This window comes from Carcharodon carcharias, chromosome 7 (assembly GCF_017639515.1).
Source record: "Carcharodon carcharias isolate sCarCar2 chromosome 7, sCarCar2.pri, whole genome shotgun sequence".
Classification (NCBI taxonomy): domain Eukaryota; kingdom Metazoa; phylum Chordata; class Chondrichthyes; order Lamniformes; family Lamnidae; genus Carcharodon; species Carcharodon carcharias.
The window spans coordinates 17105335-17131558 of record NC_054473.1 but is presented as its reverse complement, the minus strand read 5'-3'; the positions used below and the strand labels follow the sequence as shown (position 1 = coordinate 17131558).

Genomic DNA, 26224 nt, shown 5'->3' with positions numbered 1-26224 from the left:
ATCTTCCAGTACTCTCAGTCTGGGCTCTTTCATGAAGATTGGGAAGCCAAACTAAGTACTTACAGGCTGCTGATATTCAACAAGAGAAAAGGAGAAAATGAAAGACGAACGCAAAATACTGTGACTGCTGGAAACCTGAAATAAAAACAGAAAATGCTGGAAACACTCAGCTGGTATCTGTGGGGAGAAAAAAGAGAGTTAACGTTTTAGTTTGAAGACCTTTAGCTCAGGAAATTAAACTGTTGGGGTGAGAGAGATGGGCATAATTTCCTCACTCAGTGACCTCCATTTTCTGACTGTGGCTGGTCCCAAAGGGCAGAGGTTTGGAAACTGGCTGTCTGCCTGCATTGGTCATAATATGGTATGGTGAAAATAGAGAATAAATTACATATAAACTAGGAGCAGGAGTAGGTCATTCGGCCCTTCAAGCCTGCTCCACCATTCAATATGGTCATGGTTGATCCTCTAAATGCCTTTTTCACGCTTTCTCTCCATACCCCTTGACGCCCCTAATAGCCAAAAATTTATCAATTCCTTTCTTAAATATACTCAGTGACCCAGCCTCCACAGCCTTTTGTGGTAGAGAATTCCACAGGTTGACTGCCCTCTGAATGAAGAAATTTTTCCTCATCTCAGTCCTAAATGGCCTGGCCCATATCCTGAGACTGTGGTCCCTGGATCTAGACTCCCCAGCCAGGAGAAACATCCTCCCTGCATCCAGTTAGAATTTTATACATTTCAATCAGATCCCCTCTCATTCTTCTAAACTGTAGTGAATACAGGCCCAGTTGAATCAATCTCTCCTCATATGACAGCCCTGCCATCGCTGGTATTCAGCCTAATGAACCTTCCCTGCACTCCCTCTATGGCAAGTATATCTATCCTTCCTTAGGTAGGGAGACCAAAACTGCACACAGTACTCCAGAAGTGGTCTCATCAAGGCCTTGTATAACACCAGTAAGACATCCCTACTTCTGAACTCAAATCCTCTTGCAATAAAGGTCAACATACCATTTGCCTTCCTAATTGCTTGCTGCACCTGCCTATTTACTTTCATTGACTGGTGTACAAGGACACCAGATCTCATTGTACATCCACATTTCCCAATATATCACCATTTAAATAATACTCTGCCTTTCTGTTTCTCACACCAAAGCATATAACTTCACTTTTATCCACGTTATACTGCATCTGTGATGTGTTTGCTCACGCACACAACTTGTCTAAATCACCCTGAAGCCTCCTTGCATCCTCCTCATAACCCCGCCCAGTTTTGTGTCATCAGCAAACTTGGAAATATTGCATTTGGTTCCCTCATCCAAGTCATTTATGTACCGTGAATGGCTGCAGCCCAACCACTGATCCCTGTGGTACACCATTATTCACCGCCTGCCATCTGGAAAAAGACCCAATTGGTCTGTCAACCAATTCTCAATCCATGCCTGTTTATTACCCACAATCCCATGTGCTTTAATTTTGCCCATTGGCATCTTATGTGGGATCTTATCAAAAACCTTCTTGAAATCCAAATACACCACATCCACTGATTCTCCCTTATCTATTCTACTAATTAGATCCTCACAAAACTCCAGTAGATCAGTTAAGCATGATTTCCCTTTCATAAACTCATATTGATTTTGTCTAATCCAGTTAATGCTTTCCAAGTGTTCTGTTACCACATCTTTTATAATAGCATTTTCCCCACTACCGATGTTAGGCTAACTGATCTGTAATTTTCTGTTTTTTTTCTCTCCTTCCTCACTATTGCATTGATTTCCTCCTTTACTAACAGCGCTACCCCGCCTCCTTTCCCTATTTGTCTGTCCTTCCTAAATATTGAATACCCCATAATGTTCAGTTCCCATCCTTGGTCACCCTGCAGCCATGTCATAACCATTTATATCTATTTGCACTGTTAATTCATCTACCTTATTGTGAATGCTGCACGCATTAAGATACAATGCCTTTAGACTTGTCTTTTTAACCTTGTTCGTCATCTTAGCTTTATTTCGCATTATGATCCCATTTGTTTATTGACATTTTTTCTGCCTTTCACTTTTGTTATTTTTTGGTCTTTCGTTTCTGTCCTTGCTTCCCCCTCCTCTGTCTCCCTGCTCAGGTTCCCATCCCCCTGCCATTCTAGTTTAAACCCTCCCCGACTGCACTAGCAAACCTCCCCACCCCCACTCCGAGGACATCGGTCCCAGTCCTGCCCAGATACAACCCGTCCTGTTTTTACTGGTTCCACCTTCCCCAGAACTGGTCCCAATGTTCCAGGAATCTGAATCCCTCCCCCCACACCATTTCTTCAGCCACATATTTACCTGATATATCCTGTTATTTCTACTCTTGCTAGCACGTGGTACTGGTAGTAATCCTGAGATTACCCTTGAGGTCCTACTTTTTAATTTATGTCCTGACTCCCTATATTCAGTTTGTAGGCCCTTATCCCGTTTTTTTACCTATGTCGCTGGTACCAATATGTACCACGACCACTGGCTGTTCACCCTCCCCTTTCAGAATGTCCTGCAGCCTCTTCGAGACACCCTTGATTCCTGGCACCAGTGGGGGCAACACACTACCCTGGAGTCTTTTTTGCAGCCGCAGAAACTCCTCTCTGTTCCCCTTACTATTGAATCCCCTATCCCTATAGCCCTGCTGCTCTTCTTCCTCCCCTCTTATGCACCAGGGCCACCCATGGCACCATGGACTTGGCTCCTACTGCTTTCCCCTGAGAAGTCACCTCCCCCAACAGTATCCAAAATGGTATATCTGTTAGAGAGAGGGACGGTCACAGTGGATTCCTGTACTACCTGCCTTCCCCTACTCTGCCTGGTCACTCATCCCCTTTCTGCCAGTTCCAGTCTTCACCTGCAGTGTGACCACCTCACTGAACATGCTGTCCACGATAATCTCAGCATCGTGGATGCTCCACAGTGAATCCATCCACGGTTCCAGCTCCAAAATGCAGTTAGCTAGTAGCTGCAACTGGACACACTTCCTGCGCACGTGGTCACCAGGGGCACTGGAAGTGTCCATGACTTCCCACGTAGAGCAGGAGGAGCATATCACGAGTGCAAGCTCTGCTGGCATGAGTTCCCTTTACATTAAACTCGTTAGGCACTCCCTTTAAAGAATGTTAATTACGCTAGGGGCCTTATTCCACTCCAAATACTCCCACTACAGTCCAAAGTCCTCACCTTATTTTGTTTAAGGTAATGGATTGCAGCAGTTTAGTTAGTAGAAAAAGTAGAAGTACTCACCTGACCCTACTTACCAATCAGCTGCCTCCCCTGTGTCATGTCACTTTTTGAATTGTGACGTCCTCGCGTCGCTTTTAGCCCCGAGTCTCCCCGGAACTCTCGCTTTGTCCTTGTGCTGCTTTCAGCCCTGCATCTAGCTCCCGGCCTTTTTAAATCTCCACTCTGACTCTCAGCACCCGCTCTTTTTAAACCTCTGCTCTCTCACACCTGCTCTTTTTTAAATCTCTGCTCTGACTCTCCGCTTCTGCTCTTTTTAAATCTCCGCTCTCTGAGCTCCCACTCTTTTTAAATCTTACCAATGCTGCCGCTCCTCCTGCACTGCCTCCCGGTGTTGCTCTGGTCTCGGGCCTCGTTTTCCTTATACTTTAAAATCGCCGCTCCTCTCGCACTGCCTCCCAACCTGATATTCGCTGACAATGGCTGATATTTTACAAAGTGCAAATGAGAATAACATAATAAAGGATTCTGTTTTAAACATATGTAATATAGGGTGTTACCTATCATAGCCACTTTATTTTTTGGTTTCTTGGAAATATGTTTTAGAATATTTTGAAACCAGCATAAGCTTGGTGATTCACATACAAACATTACATTGTGCTGTATAATTAACAATTGCATTTGAACCTTAGTATTTCTAAATGGCTTATTTATTGAAGCAATGACATTTATGGAATTCAAAATTGCAATGAAAACCAATTAAAAGTGGTTTTGGTGGTGAAGTGGATTAAAACGCTTTCTCACCTCTGGACCTGGAAATAAAGACCAGACCAGACTAATAAATTGGAAATATTTTCTTTTAATTCTTCAATGGAATGTGAGGATCACTGGCAAGGCCAGTATTCATTTCATTTCCCTATTTGCCCTTGAGAAGGTGGCGGTGAGCTGCTAACTTGAACACATGAAACTTAAGTATAGGTATACTCACAGTGCTGTTAAGATGGAGCTCTCACTTTTTGGCCAAGCGACAGTGAAGGAATGGTGATATAGCTCCAAGTCAGGATGGTGTGGAGTGGAACGTGCAGATGGTGGTGTTCCATTCATCTTCTGCTCTGCTGCTTCTAGATAGTAGAGGCCATCAGTTTGGAAGGTGCTGTTGAAGGAGCCTTGGTGAGTTGCTACCGAGTATCTTTTAGATGATGCACACTGTTGCCAATATGCGTCAGTGGCGGAGGAAGTGAATGTCGAAGATGGTGGGCCAGGCTATGGGGAGTCAGGAGATAAGTTATTCATTGCAGAACTCCCGACCTCTGCTCTGCTCTTATAGCCACTGTATTGATATGACTAGCCTAGTTAATTTTCAGGGCAATAGTAGCACCCAGAGTGTTGATGGTAGGGGTTTCAGTGATGGCAGTGCTGTTGAATGTCATGGGGAGATGATTAGATTCTCTCTCTTGTTGGATATGGTCATTGCCTGGCACTTGTGTGGCATGAATGTTGCTTGTTTCTGGTGATTGTAAGGCTCCTACAGGAGAAGAAATAGAAAGTCACATTGCAACTCGCACACTGACACAGTTTGACACTCAAGTCACAAAATTGTCACACTGGTGGGGGATTTGCTTTTTAGAGATTGGACTAAGGAGACTTGCTGAGTTGGAGCATAGAGAACTTTACTCTGCATCTTGGTCTGCTACACCCAACCTTGTGTATGAAATAGAGCAGTTTCTCAGTGCTGACATTTCTCTCATTTTGAATTTCCTACATCGAATATTCTTGATCAAACTTTAGTGAATGGGTTATCCCAAGATTACAGCCTGTTTATCATGTAGAAGGATGCTTGAAATATTGATAGATTTAGGAATATCTAATCTATGTTAATGGATTAAAAATCTTGCAACTGTCTGGACACTCTTAGCCTTTTCCAGTATAAATTTCTGTCCATGTTTATCATGGAAACTGTGTGTAATTTGTCATGTTGTAATTACACTCTCCCACCAGTGGAAGAAATGCACCCGTTTTAGGTTCATATTTTCTGAACTAAGTTGCTATTTGAAGATTGGAGTTTCGAAAAGAGATAGTCATTTACTTAATAGATCTGCAGTAGAAAGTGTATTCAAAAAATAGTATGCACAATAGCTGGTATGGGTGACTTCAGATCAATTTTGTAGAGGTATGATGAGTTAATTTTCTTCATTTCAGTATTGTAACATAGACACACCTTTTCCACCGCACAGGGCACTTATCTCCCTATGCTGTCTTTTCCTAGATCAGCATTTATTTTTAAACGAAAACTTACGTCCGTGAAATGAGATGCACTTGTTTTCTAATAGGTCAGTGCAAAACACATCATCAACAAGCTGTTCTTCGACATAGGTGAGAGCGAGCAGGTGTTGGATGCAGAAACGCTCCAGGTAAGGTTGCCATTTGCTGAAAAAACAAACCTTGTGCTTGCAGTACTGGAAACCAGGTCAGGTTCCCAGGGTCACTCATACGGTGCTGTATCTTAACAAAACTTAAGTAATTTCCTGGTTTGGAACTAGAGACAACCTGGGGTATATTATATCTGGTGGTTCTCTAAAATGAATATGAAATAATTTAAAGTGTGATTTATGGGCTGTGCAAATTCAAGTAGTGTTTTAACTGAGGCGATATGGATGTTGCTATTTGGATCAGAATCTGCCATATTCCTTTTTGAGTGACTATTGTAGAATTTAAGGGGGCATTTTGATGAGGAATAATCCAGTAAATAGATATTTCACTGGCTAAAAATCACTCATTTTTACTTAGTGTAAGTGTATTATAAAAATAGAACAGAAAGCCACTGTATTGCAACAGAATTGATGCAGTTGCTAAGATGAAGTGAAGTTTGGAGTCTGAGAGAAAACTGTGGAGTGTTAAGAAGAATTGCTTTGTTCTTCAAATCAATTCACTCCAGCTCAGTCCTGACTGGAATTTTCTAGACATACCTGAGACATTGAGAATAATGAATGATCACAAGGCAATAATCTTACAAAGGAGTGAGCTATGATCCTAGGGAGCATATCAAGTAGTTTATAATTGCCTTTCTGATTCCCAGAACAAGACTACTTATATTCATTGCAGTTTTATTTAATTTATTTTACCAGTGACATGCCATGTTGGTGGTTAACTGGTGCACTTTCAAGATCAATGTGTATTTATTGGAAGCTTATCACGTAGTAATTACTGGAAAATTACACTTAAAGCTATGTAAAGAGATGAAAGGGAATGTTGGAAATTTGTAAAAACTAAGCTGTAGAATGAACATAAAAGCAAAATACTGTGGATGCTGGAAATCTGAAATATTCCTGGAACATATTGGAAATACTCAACAAGCCAGGCAGTGCCTCTGGGGCAAGAAGCAGAGTTAACATTTCAGGCCAGCCACCTTTCACCGGTGAGTTGCCTTCCAGAGTTTTGATTTAGCTCTGCTGAAAGCTTGTTTTGTATGATAGAAGGAAAAATTTGGCCAGTGAAAGTAATATTTCAAGTGTCACTCTTCATCAAACTGGTTCTTGTGCAATAGTTGTCTTTGCAGTTGCTACAATAAAATTATTCCTAATACATTCAGTTTTAAAACCATACACTTCAATATCTTTTACTATTGTTAATTGGCTCATTTTTGGCTCATTAAGTTATATAAAAATTGAATTAAGCAATTTCTATACAACAGCATGTGTTCATAATACTAATTCAACAGACATATTAATGATTTTACTTTAAATTTATGGAATTCAAATGAAGCAACTTCAAATTAGACTGTAAATTTTAATTCAAGTCACTTGTACACTGGTGGTGTAATATCAACACTTGTAATCTTTTTAATACAATGAGTTTGTTTTATATTTTCATAAAAGGCGTTTACAATTCCTATATCTGTTCTGTGCTCTATAAATCTGTCAGACTGAATTGTTTTTAATTATGTGAATTTCCAGAATGATTTGGACAGAGCAAAGTCTCAGCTGTTACAGAAAGGTAAGAACTTATTTCATGTTTTAATATACTTTGCAGCTCAGCATTACCAGCACAGTAAATTCAGTATAAAACAGGAAAATGAGTTAGGATAGGCTATAATCAGGTCTATGAATCTACGATAGAATATGTGTATATGTTTCAAAGGTGTAGTTCGTAAATGTGCTTATCTTAAAAAAAGTGTTCAGTTGTACTAAAAGAGAAAAAGTTTTGAACACAAGCTGTCCAGTTCCTTAACCTACCTTTGCAAATCTGACCAGTAACAGTGCTAAGGTGTGAATTGTGCACTGCATCTAATGGCAGCTTTGTAAACTTCTGTTCTGCAGCCCAGTGTTGTCTTTCTAACGTCATCTTCAGTTTCTTGCATATCAGTTACTATTGACAGGACAGATAAAACAGCCTTTAAGCTGCTGCCAGGGTAATTGGCTGCAGGGAGGTGTAGTGAGTTGCCATCCGGGGTTTAGGTTCTCCATCTGTCTAGCCCATTCTTCCTGATGGTAGGCACCTGATCTTGGTCATTGCCATGTGGGCAAAGCCTGGCCTCTGAGTGGCAGCAGGATGTTCAACAAACTTGCAAAGACTGGGGTCTTTACAGCAATACTCTAAGATAAGATTCTACAATTGTCTTATTTTCTGAAATTTCTTTACAAAACCATATCCTTGACTTAGTTTGAGGAAGTACTCCAGTACTACACTGAGCGTTCATTGTCAAAAGATCACAGATGAGGAAAGCTATTTGGCTAACCATTCATCTACAATGGCCCTAAAATTCCCCATTGTGCTATCTAATTTGTTTCTTCAATGACTCCAGGATTTTCATTTCCAATCCACATGGAGTCTATTTCGGGATGATCCCTCCTCTGAAAAAATTCTTCCTGACATCATTGCTAAATTTGCCTTTTATTAGTTTATCCTACTCGCACAGTTTAATTTGAAGTAATTTTCCAGATTTGCTTTTTCCATACCATTTAGGATCTTTATACCTCTAAGGTCACTTCTCCGATTCTTTCAAAACTAAAGAACTCTAGTTGCTCCAGCCTTGTAACTGAGATCTCCTAAGATTGGGATCCACCTCATGACTCTTTTCTACACAGTTTCCAAAGCTTGAATGCCTCCAATGTGTCTGAATGACCAGAACTGGACAGAGTGCTCAAGGTTTGATCTGACCAGAGAATTGGGGTTTAATTATGACCTCCTCTGACTTGTACTGTACTGTTTTGATTGAGTTTCTGCTTTGATGTGACATTTTGACCGCTGGCTCTATGAAAACACTCCTGCAGTTTTTTCTTTAACTACATTGGTAGCTATTTCAACATATTCACAATGTATATTGTTCATTTTTCCTTCCAACATGTAGTGCTTTATGTTGTTCTGCACATTTGTATATTTTGTGCAACTCCATAGGCTACAAAAGATTACAGAGGATGGCTTAGAGACATGTCATTCAGCCTAACCGGTCCATGGCGGCATTTCTATTCTAACCGAACCTCCTCCCATCTTTCTTCATCTAAATCTGTGATTGTAATCCTTTATTCCCTTCTTCCTCGTGCTCCTCTAGCTTCCTCTTAAATGCAGCTATACTATTCACTTAAACCATTTCCTGTGGTAGCGAGTTCCACATTCTCACCACTCTTTGAATAAAGAAGTTTCTTCTGAATTCCCTATTGGATTTCTTGGTGACTATCTTATATTGATGCCCTTAGTTATGTTCTTCCCCACAAGAGGTAACATTCTCCCTGTATCCACCTTTCATGATTTTAAATATCTCACTTTTCAGCCTTCTTTCTACAAGAGAGAAGAGACCCTGCCTGTCAGTCCTCTCCTGATATGTATACTCATGTAATTCTGGTATCATCTTTGTAAATCTCTGCAACATCTCCAGTGTCTCCATATCCTTTTTATAATATGGTGACCAGAACTAGACAGTATTCTAAATGCAGTCTAACCAAGGTTCAATGCAGTTTTCACATGACCTCCCTACTTTTCCATTCTTTCTAGAAATAAAGCCTAGTGCTTGTTGTGCCTTTTTATGACCTCCTAACCTGTGGTGCAACTTTGTGATTGGTATACTTGTACTCCAAGATCCCTTTGTTCCTCTAGCCCATCCAGGCTCCCATTTTCCAAGTAATCTGTGGCCCCTCTATTCTTCTGAGCCGCTTCCAAGTTTTCAGGCTGCTTCCTCTGATTCTAATGGGCGTCCTAGTTTGGGTATCATCTATTACAACCAAGTCATTGAAATAAATAAGAAACAGTTGTGGTCTTAAGATTGATCCTTGGAACATCCCAGTCAGTGCTTGTACCCCTCCCCAAAGTAGCACTTCTAACAAGTACCTTCAAGCACTTTTGATCTATTGCCAGGGTACCCCAGATCCCTTACTTGAGAAGTTTGGACATAAGACTTTGTCAAAGCCTTTTGGAAGTCTAGGTAGACCATGTTATGGGACTTATGGAAAGAACATATTTTTGTTTTTCTTGGACTGTGGTTTTGGGATTGGACTGTAGCTTTGAGTACTACCATGGCTGCAGTTTAAAAGAGATGTTCAATGGAGCAGGAGGAAGAAAATCTACAATGTTGCTGTTATGGAGCAGTGTGTGCCAGGTTGGACAGCATGGTGCTGGCAGGGAGACCAGTTTAAGAGGGAATTGCCGAGCGACAGTGTTTCGATTGACTCCTGACCAAGTGGCCAGGTTCTCTGTGAAGATAGTGCAGTAGATTAGCTCCTCGCCTGAAGAGAGAAAAGGACCTGAAACCCCTCTCTCCTGTGTTTTGTAAGACTCCAGTAATCCTGCCATAGCAGCTAGCTGGCTATTCCTCACATCACTGTACCCTGCTTTCTTTGAGAAACCCCTGTCAGGAGGAAAAGGGGAAAAATCACCAGTAGAGACATTAAAAGCAAGTTTCAACCAGAGAACTACAGACTGCAAGTGCTGAGAGACCACCTCATGTCAACCTGCAAGGAATTTAGAAGAAAGCAATCAAAGTCAACCCATACAATAGAAAAACAGAAAATGCTGGGAAAATTCAGCAGTTCAGCAAGTTTCTCTTTCAGATTTTCAGCATCTGCAGTATTTTACTTTTATCAACCCATCTAATCCTGAACTCCAGATTGGTACTATTGGACTGTTTTATCTCACCCTTAAAATCCATGTTTTGAATGCCTTGTGTGTGGTGTGTCTGTTTGTTCGTGTATAGGGGTTTAAGAAGGGTTAGAGTTTAAGTTATAGAGTCAAAACTCAGCAGTTCATATTGTTTTCTTTTGCCACTGCTTACAGCCAATTTATTTAATAAACAGTTATTTACTTGTTAAGTTTACAAACCTGATGCTTGTATTAAATTAGGCAGAATTGGGGCGATCTTGTGGTCTGACTCAACTTTTCATATTTGTCACAGCTCGGGGAGCAGTGGGACTTGATACTACAGCGCACTACCACCCCCCCTCCCCCAAGTGAGTTGCCCCAAAGTTTGGGGGCTCGAGTCCGGGATTTTTTGAATCAAAAGACAACAATGATTTGTGTGTAGATTTAGTAAAGGAAACACCATGTTTGTACTATGAAAAATAAGATGGCACTGGAAACTGCTGAAACCTTCCTGCAAGTGGAAGAGATGTTTCTGACAATTTTATAAGGGATCCCAAAAGCCAGGTTAATCCAACTGGCAAGTAAATTAAGGGTAGGATTGCCTGCCAAAGCTAGGAAGGCACAGACAATCGAAGAGATAGCACAGCATTTAAAAATGGAAGGAATACCCGAGAGACCGAGCTCTCCAAGGGGCTGTCCATTGGAATGGGCTCAAATTCAGTTGCAAATAAAAAAATTGAAACAACAGGCAGCAGAATGAGAAAGGGTATTCCAAAGGGAATTAGAAATGGCGAGGTTAGAAAAGGAGGAAAGAGAAAAGTGGAGAGACAGAGAATTCCAGCTCAGAAAGCTGGTAGTTAGAAAAGAGACACCAGGAGGTGTCTATGTCTATGACCAGATCAGAATCTAGTGGGGAGATATTTAAAATTGTACAAGCTCTTCCAAAATTTGGGGAAAGGGATGTTGAAGTATTCTTTATTTCATTTGAGAAGATAGCTAAACAGGTGAATTGGCCAAAGGAAAACTGGACATTGTCCATGCAAAACTAATTGACAGGTAGAGCATAGGAAATTTATGCCTCACTGTCAAATGAGGTTTCTAGGGATTATTATGTGGTGAAAAAGGCCATTTTGAGTGCATATGAGTTAGTCCCTGAAGCATACAGACAAAAGTTTTGAAATTTAAGAAAACAGCCTGGGCAAACTTACACTGAATCTGAAAGGCTTAAACAAAGCAGTTTTGACACATGGCTGCAAGCATAAGGAGTTGAAACTACCTATGAATTTCTCAGAGAGATTATTCTCTTGGAAGAGTTTAAAAACTCCCTACATTCTGTAATTAGAACCCATATTGAAGACCAATGGGTTGCAACTGCCAGACAGGCAGCAGTAATGGCTGATGATTATGAGCAAACCTTTTTTCCATTACCCCAATAAATTTGAAAAGGATAGAAAGTGGGAGCGTGAAAGGAAGGCAAGTAGCCAGGGTAAAGAATGGATGGCTGGGAATACTTTGAGATCTCCTCCCCAGATCAGGAAGGAAGGTACTGAGGGTGGAGGTGAAACTTGAAAGCTGAAGTGTTACCACTGTAATAAAGTGGGACACATTCGTTCAGAATACTGGAAGTTGCGATGGAAGCCAATGGGACTTACTGGGGATTGTAAGAGTGATTCTGAAAAGGAAACTCAAAGAAAATGCCATGGACCAAATTGTAGCTTTAATTACAAATAAGGGTCTGGAGGTAAACCGGAATGCAGGAAGTGAATAAGGTAGATGAGAGGTATAAAGGGTTGTTGTCTAAAGGGAAGATAACCCTTTTTTCACCAAATGATGCAGCTAAACCCATAACTAAATTAAGGGACACGGGAGCTACTCAAACATTTTTGCTGGAGAAGAACCTCGTTTTCCCTCCAGAGAGTTCAATGGAAGCTAAAGTATTGGTAAACGGGACAAGTGGAGAGTATATCCCAGTTCCATTGTACAAAATGCAATTAGAATGTGATTTGTTGCCTGGATCAGTGGTTGTAGGAGTGGTTAAGAAATTACCCTTGGATGGGGTGGGTCTACTCCTGGGGGATGATTTGGCAGGAGTAAAGATTATAGCTTCGCCCATAATCAGAGAAAGTCTGAGAGAAGCTAAAGAGACAGAACAGTTACAAGAACAAGGTCTTGGCACTTTTCATCGTGTGTGTGACCAGAGCAATGGCTAAACAAAGTCCTTCAACGGAGCTCAACATAATACCTCAAGCAGATGTTAGACTAGCCAAAACTTTATTTAAGGATGAGGATAATTCAAAGAAAGTGTTTGGCATGTCTTCCTTAATTGAGGCTCAGAAAGTAGATCCAGAGTTAAACAAGTTAACACAGTCAGCTCACACTGAAGCTGAGGCTGAATTCTTCACTCAAAAACAAACAGAAGATCAAAAATTAAGTGAGCAGCAAAATGTTTCACTTCATGAGGAATATGGAAGGAAAATAAAAGCACTTGAAACAAAACTGGAAAATGTTTTTAAAAAGGGGAACTGAAATGCAGGATAAATTAAAGATGAAACTTTCTGAACAGGAGATTAAATTAAAAGTAGAGTTGGAAAAGCAGCAGAAGGGATTTGTTCAAAAGGAACAAATCTTCAATGAGAAGCTGCTGGAAATGGCACCCACAAGTTCTGTAGGAATTAATGAAACAGTGAGCCAGCTGGAATCTAATCACAAGCAACAAGGATTGAGAGAGCTAAAACAGAACCTGCAATAATGAAAAGGAAGAGATATCCATGAAAATAACAGAACTTACAGAGGAGGTTGCTTTATGAGCAAGTAAAATACAGCAATTTCAAGGGGAATTAAAGGAAGCATTGGTTCAGGTTGATACTTTGATAGAAAATGAAACAGCCCTTAAAGCTAAATTGCAGACCCTTTGAAGAGACTAACAGTCAAACTTTGATGGAAAGAACAGAATTAGAAAACCGTCTTAACTCTGAACTGAAAAAAACAAATGAGCAGAGCCAGGGTAAGATTCATGTGCTTAGCAGTTTGTTGAAGAAAACTGAGGAATATCCTGGGTGTACATGTACATAAGTCATTAAAGGTGGCAATACAGGTAGAGAGAGCTGTTTCTAAAGTATAGAGTATTTCAGGCTTCATTAATAGAGGCATAGAGTATAAGAGCAGGGAGGTTTTGATGAACTTATGTAAGACACTGGTTAGACCTCAGCTGGAGTATTGTGTACAGTTCTGGGTGCCACATTATAGGAAGGATGTGAACGCATTAGAGAGAGTGCAGGAGAGATTTATGAGAACAGTTCCAGGGATGAGACACTTCAGTTATGAGGAAAGATCGGAGAAGTTGGGACTGTGTTCCTCGGAGAGGAGAAGGTTAAGAGGAGACTTGATAGAAGTTTTCAAAATCATGAGGGGTCTGGACAGAGTAGATAAGGAGAAACTGTTCCTGCTTGTAAAGGGATTGAGAACCAGAGGGTACAGTTTTAAAGTGCTATGCAAAAGAAGCAAATGCGAGGTGAGAAAAAACTTTTACACAGCAAGTAGTTAGGGTTTGGAATGCATTGCCTAGAAGTGTAGTGGAGGCAAATTTGACTGAGGCATTCAAGAGGGCATTGTTTCTTTTTAAATAATCGTCCAAGGTGCAGGGTTACAGGGAAAAGGCAGGAGGTTGGGCACTAAGTTAAAATGCTCAGAGAGCCAATGCAGACAAGATAGGCCGAATGGCCTCCTCCTGCATCATAACAATTCTATGAAGAGCCAAGTAGAGCAATTAATTAATTATTTTAATGAAGCAGATGCAAAAATAAAGCTACAAACCAATGACTTTAATATAAGGTGTACTGATAAAATGAACATCCTTCATGGACATATTAAAGGATACCAAAGTCAATTTGAGATGGTACAAAAGGGAGCTGTGAAAGGGATCAATAGAGTTGGTGAACTAGAAATTAAACTTGCAGAGGTAGTAAATCAAAATGTCTTATTGAACAGAAAAACTCAGCAGGTCTGGCAGCATCGGCGGAGAAGAAAAGAGTTGACGTTTCGAGTCCTCGTGACCCTTCAACAGAACAAGGCTAGTTCTGTTGAAGGGTCATGAGGACTCGAAACGTCAACTCTTTTCTTCTCCGCCGATGCTACCAGACCTGCTGAGTTTTTCCAGGTAATTCTGTTTTTGTTTTGGATTTCCAGCATCCGCAGTTTTTTGTTTTTATTTTTATGTCTTATTGAACGATTCAGTACAACATATGACACAACTGAAAAACAAACAAGAAAACTTTAAGGTATTGCAATCTGAACTACAAAATGTTACTGCGCAACAGAACACACTCCAGCAAGAAAGGAAACATCACTGTCAAGTGCTAAATGAGAAGGAGACGTGCATCGAACAGTATCGAAAATAGTTGACAAAGTGCATATGCGCATGAATCCATCACAGAACAGGTAAAAGATAAAGAATTCCTTATCCTGAGCTTGGAGGAACAAACAAATTATCTGAAGTTGCAGCTTGAGCATAGTGTTTGCCTTTCAGATAAGGAAGAAGCTATTTCATTGCTTAATAGACAATACCAAGTGGAACAACAAAAGCTGCTGGACCAAATAGATCAGTTATCTGCAATTATTGAAACTGTTTCTAAAGAGGACGTTTCAGCCCCTAAACAAGCAGATCAGTATAAAAACAAATTTCAGAATGAAAGAAAAGGTGGAATCAAAATTAGTGCAGCATAACAACAAAATGAAAGCGTTGAGTCAAAATATTAAAGAGAATAAAGAAAAAGGTGACCAATTATCAAAATTGACAGCAGAGGCAGGGAACAAAAACACAAAGAAAACTGGGTTAAATTCAATAGTAATGACGCAGAATAGGGCAAGAGTAAAGATCAAGAAAAGAGCAAAATCCAAAAGCAAGAAAGGGATGGAAGGTAGGAGCAAAGAAGATCATAGGAACAGAGATAAAGAACAGAAAAAAGAGGATGATAACAAAGAAACACTAATCTACACTAACCATAATCCACTGGCAAAAACAGAATTACCTGGAAAAACTCAGCAGGTCTGGCAGCATCGGCAGAGAAGAAAAGAGTTGACGTGGAAGAGACTGCCAGACCTACTGAGTTTTTCCAGGTAATTCTGTTTTTGTTTTGGATTTCCAGCATCCGCAGTTTTTTGTTTTTTATAATCCACTAGCGTTCATTGAGATGGAGTCTGTTGTTTCAACCATTCAATGTAAGGATTGTTCACATTGTCAGTACAGATAATGTGATGGTGAATGCATTGCCCCGGGTGTAAATTACTGAACTCAGTTAATACTTAAGATTGTATAAGGGGGAAGGAAGGATGGATGAATGAGTGTAACTCTTGTGTTTGTTGTCTCTGTATCACATACCCTGTGATGAAGTGCATTTTTAAAATGACGTTTCCCCTTTTTAAGGGTGGAGGCATGTAAAGAGCATATTTTTGTTTTTTTTTCTTGGACTTGGCTTTGGGATTGGACTGTGACTTTGAGAGCTACCATGGCTGCAGTTTAAAGGAGATGTTCAATGGAGCAGGAGGAAGAAAATCTACAATGTTACTATTATGGAGCAGTGTTTGGACAGCATTGGTGCTGGAAAATGGTGACCTGGAAAATGGTTCTGGAACGGAGACCTGGTTTAAGAGGGAACTGCCCCGTGACTATGTTTTGATTGGCTCCTGACCAAGTGGCCAGGTTCTCTGTGAGGATAGCGCAGTAGATCAGCTCCTTGCCTGAAAAGAGAAAAAGACCTGAAACCACTCTGTCCTGTGTTTTGTAAGACTCCAGTAATCCTGCCATAGTAGCTAGCTGGCAATTCCTCACATCACTATATCCTTCTTTCTTTGAGAAACCCCTGTCAGGAGGAAAAGGGGAAAAATCATCAGTAGAGACATTAAAAGCAAGTTTCAACCAGAGAACTACAGACTGCAAGTGCTGGGAGACCACCTCATGTCAACCTGCAAGGAATTTAGAAGAAAGCAATCAAAGTCAACCCATATAATAGAAAAACAGAAAATGCTGGAAAAACTCAGCAGTTCAGCAGGTTTCTCTTTCAGATTTCCAGCATCTGCAGTATTTTGCTTTTATCAACCCATCTAATCCTGAATTCCAGATTGGTGTTATTGAACTGTTTTATCTCACCCTTAAAATCCATGGGATGTGTGTGGTGTGTATGCATGTAGGGGTTTAAGAAGGGATAAAGTTGAAGTTATAGAATTAAAAGTTAGCAGTTCATATTTCTTTCTTTTGTCACTGCTTACAGACAATTTGTTTAACAAACAGTTATTGTTAAGTTTACAAACCTGGCGCATGTATTCTTTTAACCTAAATTAGACAGTCAGGTAGAATTGGGGCAATCTGGTGATCTGATTCAACATCTCACATTTGTCACAGTTCTGGGAGCAGTGGGGTCTGATACTACAGTGCATTATCCCCAGTGAATCGTGACACTTATCACAATCCATTTGGCATGCTAATTCTTCAAAGAAAGAATTTGCATTTATATTGAGCCTTTCTTTATCTTGGGATGTCCTACAGTGTTTCCTAACCAATACAGGACGTTTGAATCACTGTTTAATCACTGTTGTGGTGCAAGGGAAAAAAGCACTCAATTTGAAGTCAAGTTGGTGGACCTGATGGGACCTTCCCCTTCTCAATCAATGTTGACTGCTGTTCATCGAGTTGCTAATGTACACAGTAATCATCAAGTTTATAGTTGTTATTAACTCTAGATTTGGTTGGACATTGTCAACCCTTCCTTGAGGATCAAAAGAATTAGGGATCCAAGCTTGAACAATCATTGAAATTCTCGTCAAACTTGGAGTGGAAAATGACAGAGAGAGAGAGACCATTTGTCTTCGGTTAGTTACTGGGCAATAAAAGAGAAGACTAATGGGTCTATACTTACCTGAAATTTTTTTAAAATGTTGGAAATACTCAGCATTTGTGGAGAGAGAAACTGAGCTAATGTTTCAATTCAATTACTTTTCATCAGAGCCTGTGCTGTAGTTATCTGACTTTGGTTTTGTCACTGTACTTTCAGTCCTGGAGCAGAGTGAAAGTGTTCTCTCTGCCTGCTGTAAGGTTCCAAAATGGAATGGTGAGAGTAGCTTTAACCCTACTTTTAGCCATAGATCCATGGAATGAATTGTTATTAGCAATAGCATTCCAAGATTGGATGAAGTGACACTGGTTGACAGTGCTCTTCTTAGTTTGGATTCAAGTTCTATTATTGGCTGGGGGTTGGGCAGGGGCTAAGTCCTGATGGGGCTTTACTCTGCACTTTACCCACTTGACCTAAGAGTTCTTATTGATCACACTGGTTTGTTAATTCCCCCGCCTCCCTCTTCTCCCTGCCACATTGCTAACAGCCTTTTCCTGTGGTTTGTGTCCTAATCACAGATGTTAATTTTTCTGCTTAAAAGAGTTGAATTGCTGTCACCTCCCTTCCTCTTCCTACACCCAACTATGATGAGGACTATTTCTGTAGACTTGGACCATGCAATCTTTTTGATCCTTGAGGCAGAGTTGTCCAAGTTTGAGTGTCTTAAAAATGTGTTACAAGAAAAGGAAAGGGCAAGTATTGGATTTATATTGCATCTTGCCATTTCCACAAGATGTCTCGAAACGACTCGCAGCCAATGAATGACTTGAAATTATGTTGGCAGCAAATTCAGTAGAGCAGGATCCCACAGACATAATGTTTTTATTATTTATTCATTCACGGGATGTGGGCACCACTAGCTAGGCCATCATTTATTGCCCATCCCTAATTGCCCTTGAGAAGGTGGTGGTGAACCGCCTTCTTGAACCACTTCAGTCCATGTGGTATAGGTACACCCACAGTGCTGTTAGGAAGAGAGTTCCAGCATTTTCACCCAACAACAGTGAAGGAGTGTTGATGTAGCTCCAATCCAGGATTGTGTTTATCTTGGAGGGGATCTAGCTTTCCTTGTCCTTTTCGTGGTATAGATCGCAGGTTTGGAAGGTGCTGTTGAAGGAGCCTTGGTGATTTGCTGCAGTGCATCTTGTAGATGATACACACTGCTGTCACTACACATTGACAGTGGAGTGAATGTTTAAGGTGGTGGATGGGCTCATTTGTCCTGGATGGTATCGAGCTTCTTGAGTGTTGTTGGAGTTGCACTCATCCAGGCAAGTCAAGAGTATTCCATCACACCCCTGAGTTGTGCCTTCTAGATGGTGAACAGTATTTGGGGAGTCAGGAGGTGAGTCATTCCATGCAACTTTCCAACCACTGATCTGCTCTTGTAGCCACCGTATTTTCATGGCTGATCTAGTTCAGTTTCTGGTCAATGGTTAGCCCCCAGGATGTGGATAGGTGATACATGGGACAGGTTTATTTGCTCTTTGTGAGTGATGCTGGTTGAGGAAGGAGTGCTTTTTAGGACACTGGGAAAATTTTCCGCCGTTTTTTGAATAGTTCCACAGGATCTTTACATCCATTTAAACAGACTAATAGGACCTAATCCAAAAGGTGGCATCGCCAGCAATTCTGCACCTCCTAAATATTGCTCTGAAATATCAGCTTAGATTAGGAACTCGTGCTTCAGTATGGAGCTTCAACCCACAACTTCTTGCTGCAGATGTCAGAATGCTAACTGCTGAATGAAGCTGGCACTCTGTTCATGATAGATTTATTGAATGCACGAGGAAGATGAGGGCATTTGTTTGTCCTTAACCTGGTTGTTTGGTTTCAGAGAAAGAGAAGAAGGATCGGCAGTCAATCATTGATAAACTGAGAAACACCCTGGACGAACGCAACACGAGAGTTGAGTCTTTGCTGAAGGAGCTGACTGAGACAGAAATGCTGTGCTCCACTCTCAAGGTAATTCATACATGTATGTCCTCAGCATTGGACTGGAAGCCACCTGCATGCATTTATTCACTGGTACATTATTCTGTCTTTACATTGCCCCTGGGTTTTATATTCGCAGAAGCAGATGCAGTACCTGGAACAGCAGCAGGATGACTCCAAATCTGCAAAGGAGGAGGCACAAAGGCTTCGACGAAAATTGAAAACGTTAGAAAAGTATGATGAAAACAGTATTTGTATATAATAAATGGCCATGCGAATTTTTGTTAATCACATAGAATGTACAGCGCAGACCATTTGGCCCAATAGGTCTTAAGTTGGTGATAATGCTTCATATCAGTCATCCCTACCCCTCTTCATTGAACCCCATCAGCTCAACTTTCTATTATTTTTTTCTCATGTGTTCATCTGGTTCCCTTTAATTCATTATTTAAACATTTTAAATTTATTACTACAGGTTGCTCATCATTTACATCCCAACTGAGATCCTAAGTCACAAATTGAGTAGATACAAAGGGAATCACCAAGGAGTAAAGGGAGAAAATCATTGATCAATTTTGTAAAAACAAAACACTTATGTGGCAGCAGCTATACATGCCCATGTCCTAACACATGGCAGCAGCCACCCAAACAACCGCTTGCATTTATGTTCCACCTTTAATGTTGTTAAACATCACAAAGTGCTTCACGGGAGCATCATCAGATAAAACTTGACATTGAACCGCATCAGGAGCAGATATTAAAGTAGATGACAGGTAGATTTTAAGGTGCGCCTTAATCCTTTCTGCCTCGCTGTCCTTCTTTAAGGAGATAATTCCAAAGCTTAGGGCCTTGGCAGCTGAAGACTTGGGCTGTCAATGGTGAAGCAGTTTAAATTTGGGGGTGCTCAAGAGGCCAGAATTGGAGGAGTGCAGAAATGTCAGAGGGTTGTAGGGCTGAAGGAAATGACAAAGATAGGGAGAGTGAGGCCATAAAGGAATTTGAAAGCAGGAATGAGAATTTTAGAATCGAGGCACTGATTGACCAGGAGTCAATCTAGTCCAGAGAACACAGGTGTGATGGGTGAACAGGACTTGATATGAACTAGGAGATGGGCAGCAGAGTTTTGAATGATAAACTTAATGAGCATGCAAATATTATTAAATGGTATAATTACTTTGCAGAAATTATGCAAGTGAAATGGTCCATGGAGTAAACAAGAATGAAGTGAAGCCTGGATTTTTCATTCTAGTTCTGTCTTCCCCTTCCAAACAGTGCAGTCTGTTTGCTGACTACTCATGCCATTTAGTGATCATCCAACTGTTCGTTCAGTTGAAGCCTGGATGATTTGGTGATAATTGTAAAATGAAACAGCACCAAAGGAGGCCATTCGGCCCACAATGCCTGTGGCAGATAGGGGTCCATTGTTTCAAAGAAGAAATAATCAATTGGGTCAGTCGTATATAGCCCCATAAAGCAGTTATGTTTTAGGTTTTCTCATTTTTCCCTTTTCTCATTCAACAATTGCCACTTATCAAACTTATGTGGAAAAACGCTGGTGAAAATTTCTAAGGGAATTAAATTATGAAGCAAGACAGTAATTTAACTTATTACCATACCATTTTTAATGAATTGCAAAATTTACACAATTCAGCCACTCAAGTATTTCTTCGCCTAGTGCACCATTCTCAAGGGACAGAAACATGCCAATATTGCAAGCCCTCCTCGATCGCACCTTGTAAATTAAGAGCTCAGGGGAGAAAGTCTCAGAGACACTATGTACCTTTGTGCAAAAACAGTTATCTCGGAAAAACATGGAAGTGTTACAAATAGATAATTGTGTGCAAAGGAGTGGTGATGTAAGTATTCTTAATTCTCAGGTCTGAGACTGTCTAGTTATTTGGTCAGGTTGTTTATGGGTAGATTTCTTGTTCCCAGTTAAAACAAATGCTTCATTTATTTTTTTTGTTTCTCACCAATTTTCTTTCCTCCCATCTATCCAAGGCTTTAACTCCTTGCTAGTGTCCATTCTGTCCTCTGGTACCTGGCACTGCACGTGTGATCCTTGAGGGCGAGTGCTGCCATCTTTCTTGCTGTCCTCACCTGATGCCTGAACAGTGTATTTGCTACCTGCAGTGAGAATTGTTTACCTACAGTTAGGAGCATATGGCTCAACCACATATGTAACATATTATATGTAGAATGCCCTCCAATCTATGCATGCTGACAGCAATTGTAGCTCCAAATAGCATTTGAGTTCAGCTAACGTAGTGTGGACTGGGGTTCAAATTTGGGAACTTCCTGGTCTGAATGGCTCAATTAATCTGATAATTCAGGAGAGCTGCACGTCCTCCACTTCTATCTGTGCTATAGATACTACTGTACAAACTTGAGATTTTAACCCACCCAGCGTTTTGTTCTTGTCCCCAGTATTCAGGTGCTGCTTCAAAGCCAGAGGCCAGAAGTCGAGGAAATGATCCAGGAAATGGGAATAGGACAATCAGCAGTAGAGCAGCTGTCCATTTACTGTGTATCCTTAAAAAAGTAAGCACGATTTTTTTGTCTTCAAATAGTCCAGCAGGTCCAGGGGGAGGAAAATCCCACCCCTCTGCAAGCTCTGACACATTCTAAGTTTGATCAAATTCAATGCAATTCCTAGCAGAGGTGAATCCAAAACACTAGGATATTCTTCATTCTGCACTGATGGCATTAAATTAGTAATCTTGACCAAAGCCCACATGGATAGATGCTGCAGGAAATCTCATCATGGTTCAGTGGATGGTGCTCATCTGAAGGTGGGGTTAAGACAAATTCGAGGACATTACCATCGTGCATCTTAATACCTGCTACAAACTGACTGGGAACACTTGCTGTTGCTCCTGGGTTCAAAGTATGTGGGGGGGGAAAAATTAATTCTTCTGTACTTGTGTCCTTCCAGGTTCAAATTTGTAGGAACAGGTAACTGGGGGCACAGACTAAATTTGCCCCTAACAGCAAAAGGAAAAGGAGACCAGGGGAGAGGGGAAACAAAAGCAACAACAGTCAGATGATGCAGACTATACCAGTAAAATCTCTTGATTGATATTATTGAGTGTGTTCACCTCATGTTTGCGGAGTAAGATTATCGTGATTTTTAACAAACTTTTTAATCTTGTGCACAAAGGAGTAACTCCTTCAAATTTATAGCACTTGTTCCCTAGTTCCCAAAATCTAGAGGTTTGGGTTAGAAAGAGTTGCAACTTGAGGCAGCAGCAAATTGTTTTGTGAAGTGAGTATATATTTATCTCGATTAAAGATGACTAAATGTTTATTATAATGGGTTACGTAGACTATTATGTGTTCAGTTGTTTTAAACTCAGCAGTCAAGTTGCAAGGTTTAGCATTTGCAAAAGTAAAGTGAATTTGCTCCCTTTGTGAGTCATTGAATTAAGACTTCATCATGCGTCACTCCTCAAGTGCAGTTTAAATGTGCAATAACTTAGTAAAATATATGTGCATATGTCCACTTAAAAATGGAATTAATCAAATTGCTCAATGCCTTTTGGGAAAAATTTCATCAAATTTCTTAGTAAGAGAAATCTTTCATGTCCCAAATAAGGTTTTAAACAAAAAAATATTGAAAAAGGATTTACTGTAGCCTTTTTATTAACCAGATGTTACAATAAAAAAAACCCACAATTATCAATACAATAACTCTATCAATTTATATTTTAAATTAAGCATTCTAAAGCATAAATTGACATGTACAATGTTATCTGTAATTTGAAGTGCTAATTATATGAAAAAAATGACTGGTGCGTTCTTGCATGTTCTAACAGGTTGAATGGGAACTCCATTGAAATAAAAGGAGATTTGTCAAAGAAATGCTTTCAATACAGTGACAGACGTAATTACTGGAAAATCAATATTCCTTACACAGACTGAAAATAACTCGGAACTAGATTAGAAGTAGAAAATGCTGGGAAACTCAGCAGGTCTGACAACATCTGTGGAGAGAGAAACAGAGTTAACGTTTCAAGTCCATATGACTTCTTCGGAGGAAGAAGCTCTGAAGAAGAGTCATATGGACTTGAAGTGTTAACTTTGTTTCTCTCTCCACAGATGTCGTCAGACCTGCTGAGTTTTTGCAGTATTTTTTGTTTTTATTTCAAGATTTCCAGCTTCCGCAGTATTTTGATTTTATCAGAACTAGATTACCTTTTTCAACGAAAGTGCCAGAGAATCATTCATAATGCATACTAGGCATTAAACCTCTCTCATAATTAGACTTGAAAACTGCAAAATACCTGCAGAATTATTAATGATTACGGTAACTTTGACATTAATTCTATGGCTTCAACTTGAACAAAGAATAAATAACACCTGAACTCTAATAATTCTCTTCACCTGTTTTATTCCCTTTCTATATTCTTTATAATGTTTAGATTTTATGAGGAAAAATAAAACTTTTTCCATGAATGTTGAGTTGAAATAACTTTGGTAACTGCATAACAATAATTTGCATTTATATAGTGCCTTTAACATAATAAGACATGCCAGGGTGCTTCACAGGAGCATTATAAAACAAAATATGACAGCAAGCTGCAGAAAGAGGTTAGGTGACCAAATGCTTGGTCAAAGTCGAAGGTTTCGAGGAGTATTTTAAAAGAGAAAAGAGAGGCAGAGAGGTTTAAGGAGGGGTTTCCAGAACTTATGGTCTGGACAGCTGAAGGGGTGGCCACCAATGGTGGAGTGATTAAAAAGGGGGGTGCTCAGGAGCTCAGAATTAGAGGAGCACAGCAATCTATGAGAGTTATGGACCTAGAGGAAATTACAGAGATCGGGAGGGGACAAGACCCTGGAGGGATTTGAAAACAAGATGAGAATTTTAAAATCAAGATGTTGCTTGACCAGGAGCCAGTGTAGGTCAGCAAGCACGGGGTTGATACGGAAACTGGACTTGCTGTGAGTCAAGTCACAGGCAGCAGAGTTTTGGATAACCTCAAGTTTACAGAGGATAATATATGGGAGACCAGTCAAGAGTGTGTTGGAATGGTCAAGTCTAGAGGTAATGAAGGCATGAATGAGGGTTTCAGCAGCAGGTAAGCTGAGAAGGGGCATTGTTGCAGAGCTGGAAATAGGCAGCCTTAGTGGTCAGCAGCTCATTCCGGGGTCACACACAACACCCATGTTGCAAAAGGACTTTTTATTCTCAGACTGTTCTCAGAGAGAGGGATGGAGTCAGTAGCTAGGGACCACAGTTTGAAAGAGACTGAAAACAGTGCCTTCAGTCTTACCAATATTTAATTGGAGAAAACAGTGCAGTTAAATTATTCACACTCATGGCTTATGCCATTGAAGTCCTGGAATAACTTATGGCTCTGCTGTCTCAAGTTGTCCTTGATTTTGCATGTTTTGATTGCAATTTTTATTTTTTCGGTTGAATTGGTACCAGAGTTCATTGAGAATAAAGGCTGTAAATGTGAACTGACTGGGATTGAAGGGTCAGGTATCAATGTGGCATTCAGTGAAGATGGTGGGACTTGCAACTGGTGCTCAACCTATAACATTAGTCTGCCTTACATCAGATATTTCTATGCAGCTTTTTATATCCCCTGACCACCCATAAAGATACTAACGTTTGTTGACCTAGAATTTCAGAGATGTCAGTGGCCCTGATATCCTCCTGCAGTCTGTAACTCAGTTAATGCAGCCTATTTAAACATTATGAGCATCACAGCTGAGCCAAATCATGTCCCCAAAGGCACATCGTTCATCAGTCATCACTGAATAGCAATCAGGAGCACTAGCCCTCGTTAATTTTTTTCCTCCCCAATCCTAAGCCTAGGTGAAGTGCAGCCAACAGTAACACCTCTACTGCTGCTGTGGCTTGGGGAAGGGTTAACCCTGCATGGGCTGCACGTTGAGCCTGATCTGTATGCACAGGGTTACATAGATTATATATGACACAGAAACAGGCCATTTGACCCAACCAGTCCATGCTGGTGCTTATGTTCCACTCAAAGCCGCCTCCCATTTTTCCCCATCGAAATCTACCATCATAACCTTCTATTCCCTTCTCCCCCACATGCTTGTCTAGCTTCCCCTAAATTCATCCACACCATTCACGTCAACCACTCCCTGTGGTAGTGAATTCCACATCCTTATGACTCTCTGTGTGAAGAAGTTTCGTCTGAATTCCCTATTGGTTTTCTTGGTGACTATCTTTTTTGATGGTCTGTAGTTATTCTGTCCCCCACAAGGGGAAACATTCTCTCTGGATCCACTCTATCAAAATCTTTCTTCACTTTCGGGACCTCCATTGGGTCACCCCTCAATCCCTTTTTTTTCAGGAGGTAACAGACCAAGTCTGTGGATCCTTTCCTGATATGTATGCTGATGCATTTCAGGTATTAACCTTATAATAGCATACAGTTCCCTCTCCAGTGCTTTTATATCCTTTTTATAATATGGCAACCAGAACTGCACTCAGTACTCTGTGGTCAAATGAATACCATTGAGCCACTTCCCTCCTTTTCAATTCTGTTCCCTTATTAATAAAGCCTAGTGCTTGGTTTGCTTTTTTATGCCCTTGCTAACCTGTGGCGTGACTTTAAATGATTGATATATTTGTACACCCAAGATCCCTTTGCTCCTCTACCCTGCCTAGACTCTCACCTTCCAATTAATGTGACCTCCCTATCCTTCTAACCAAATGTACTACCTCACATTTATCTGTGTTGAAATTCATTTGCCAATTATTTGCCCATTCTGCAAGCTTATGAATGTCCTCCTGTAATTAGTTGCAGTCCTGCTTAGTATTGACTATCTCCCCAATCTGGTGTCATGTCCAGATTTAGAAATTGTGAATGTAAATTGTGAACAGCAGTGGTCCCAGCACTGATCCTCATGGAACACCGCTTCCCACCTTCTGCCAAACTGAATAACTACCCTTTTCTCCCACTTTCTGTTTACTGTCTTGAAGTCAGCTAGCGACCCATTCTGCCTCAGCACCAAATTGAGTATTGCGATTTCCAACTGAGTTACTGGCTGAAGACATGTGGTTTCTTTTATAATCAGCCTGTGTTGGTGCAGTCCAGTGATCACCAGCCTGTAATAAAAACAAAAAACTGTGGATGCTGGAAATTCAAAACAATA

The 26224-nt window shown here is 40.5% G+C and overlaps 1 protein-coding gene across 3 annotated transcripts in view; it reads left to right on the top strand.

The window, feature by feature from the left end:
* The window catches only part of LOC121280182 (TRAF-interacting protein), a 62075-nt gene that overhangs the window by 16702 nt on the left and 19149 nt on the right, over nt 1-26224 (top strand). For all 3 annotated transcript variants that reach the window (XM_041191909.1, XM_041191907.1, XM_041191908.1), the window contains exons 4-8: nt 5531-5611; nt 7154-7193; nt 18993-19120; nt 19230-19324; nt 21518-21631. In XM_041191909.1, the coding sequence (XP_041047843.1) occupies nt 5531-5611; nt 7154-7193; nt 18993-19120; nt 19230-19324; nt 21518-21631 (458 nt within the window). The remainder of the gene's footprint in view (nt 1-5530; nt 5612-7153; nt 7194-18992; nt 19121-19229; nt 19325-21517; nt 21632-26224) is intronic.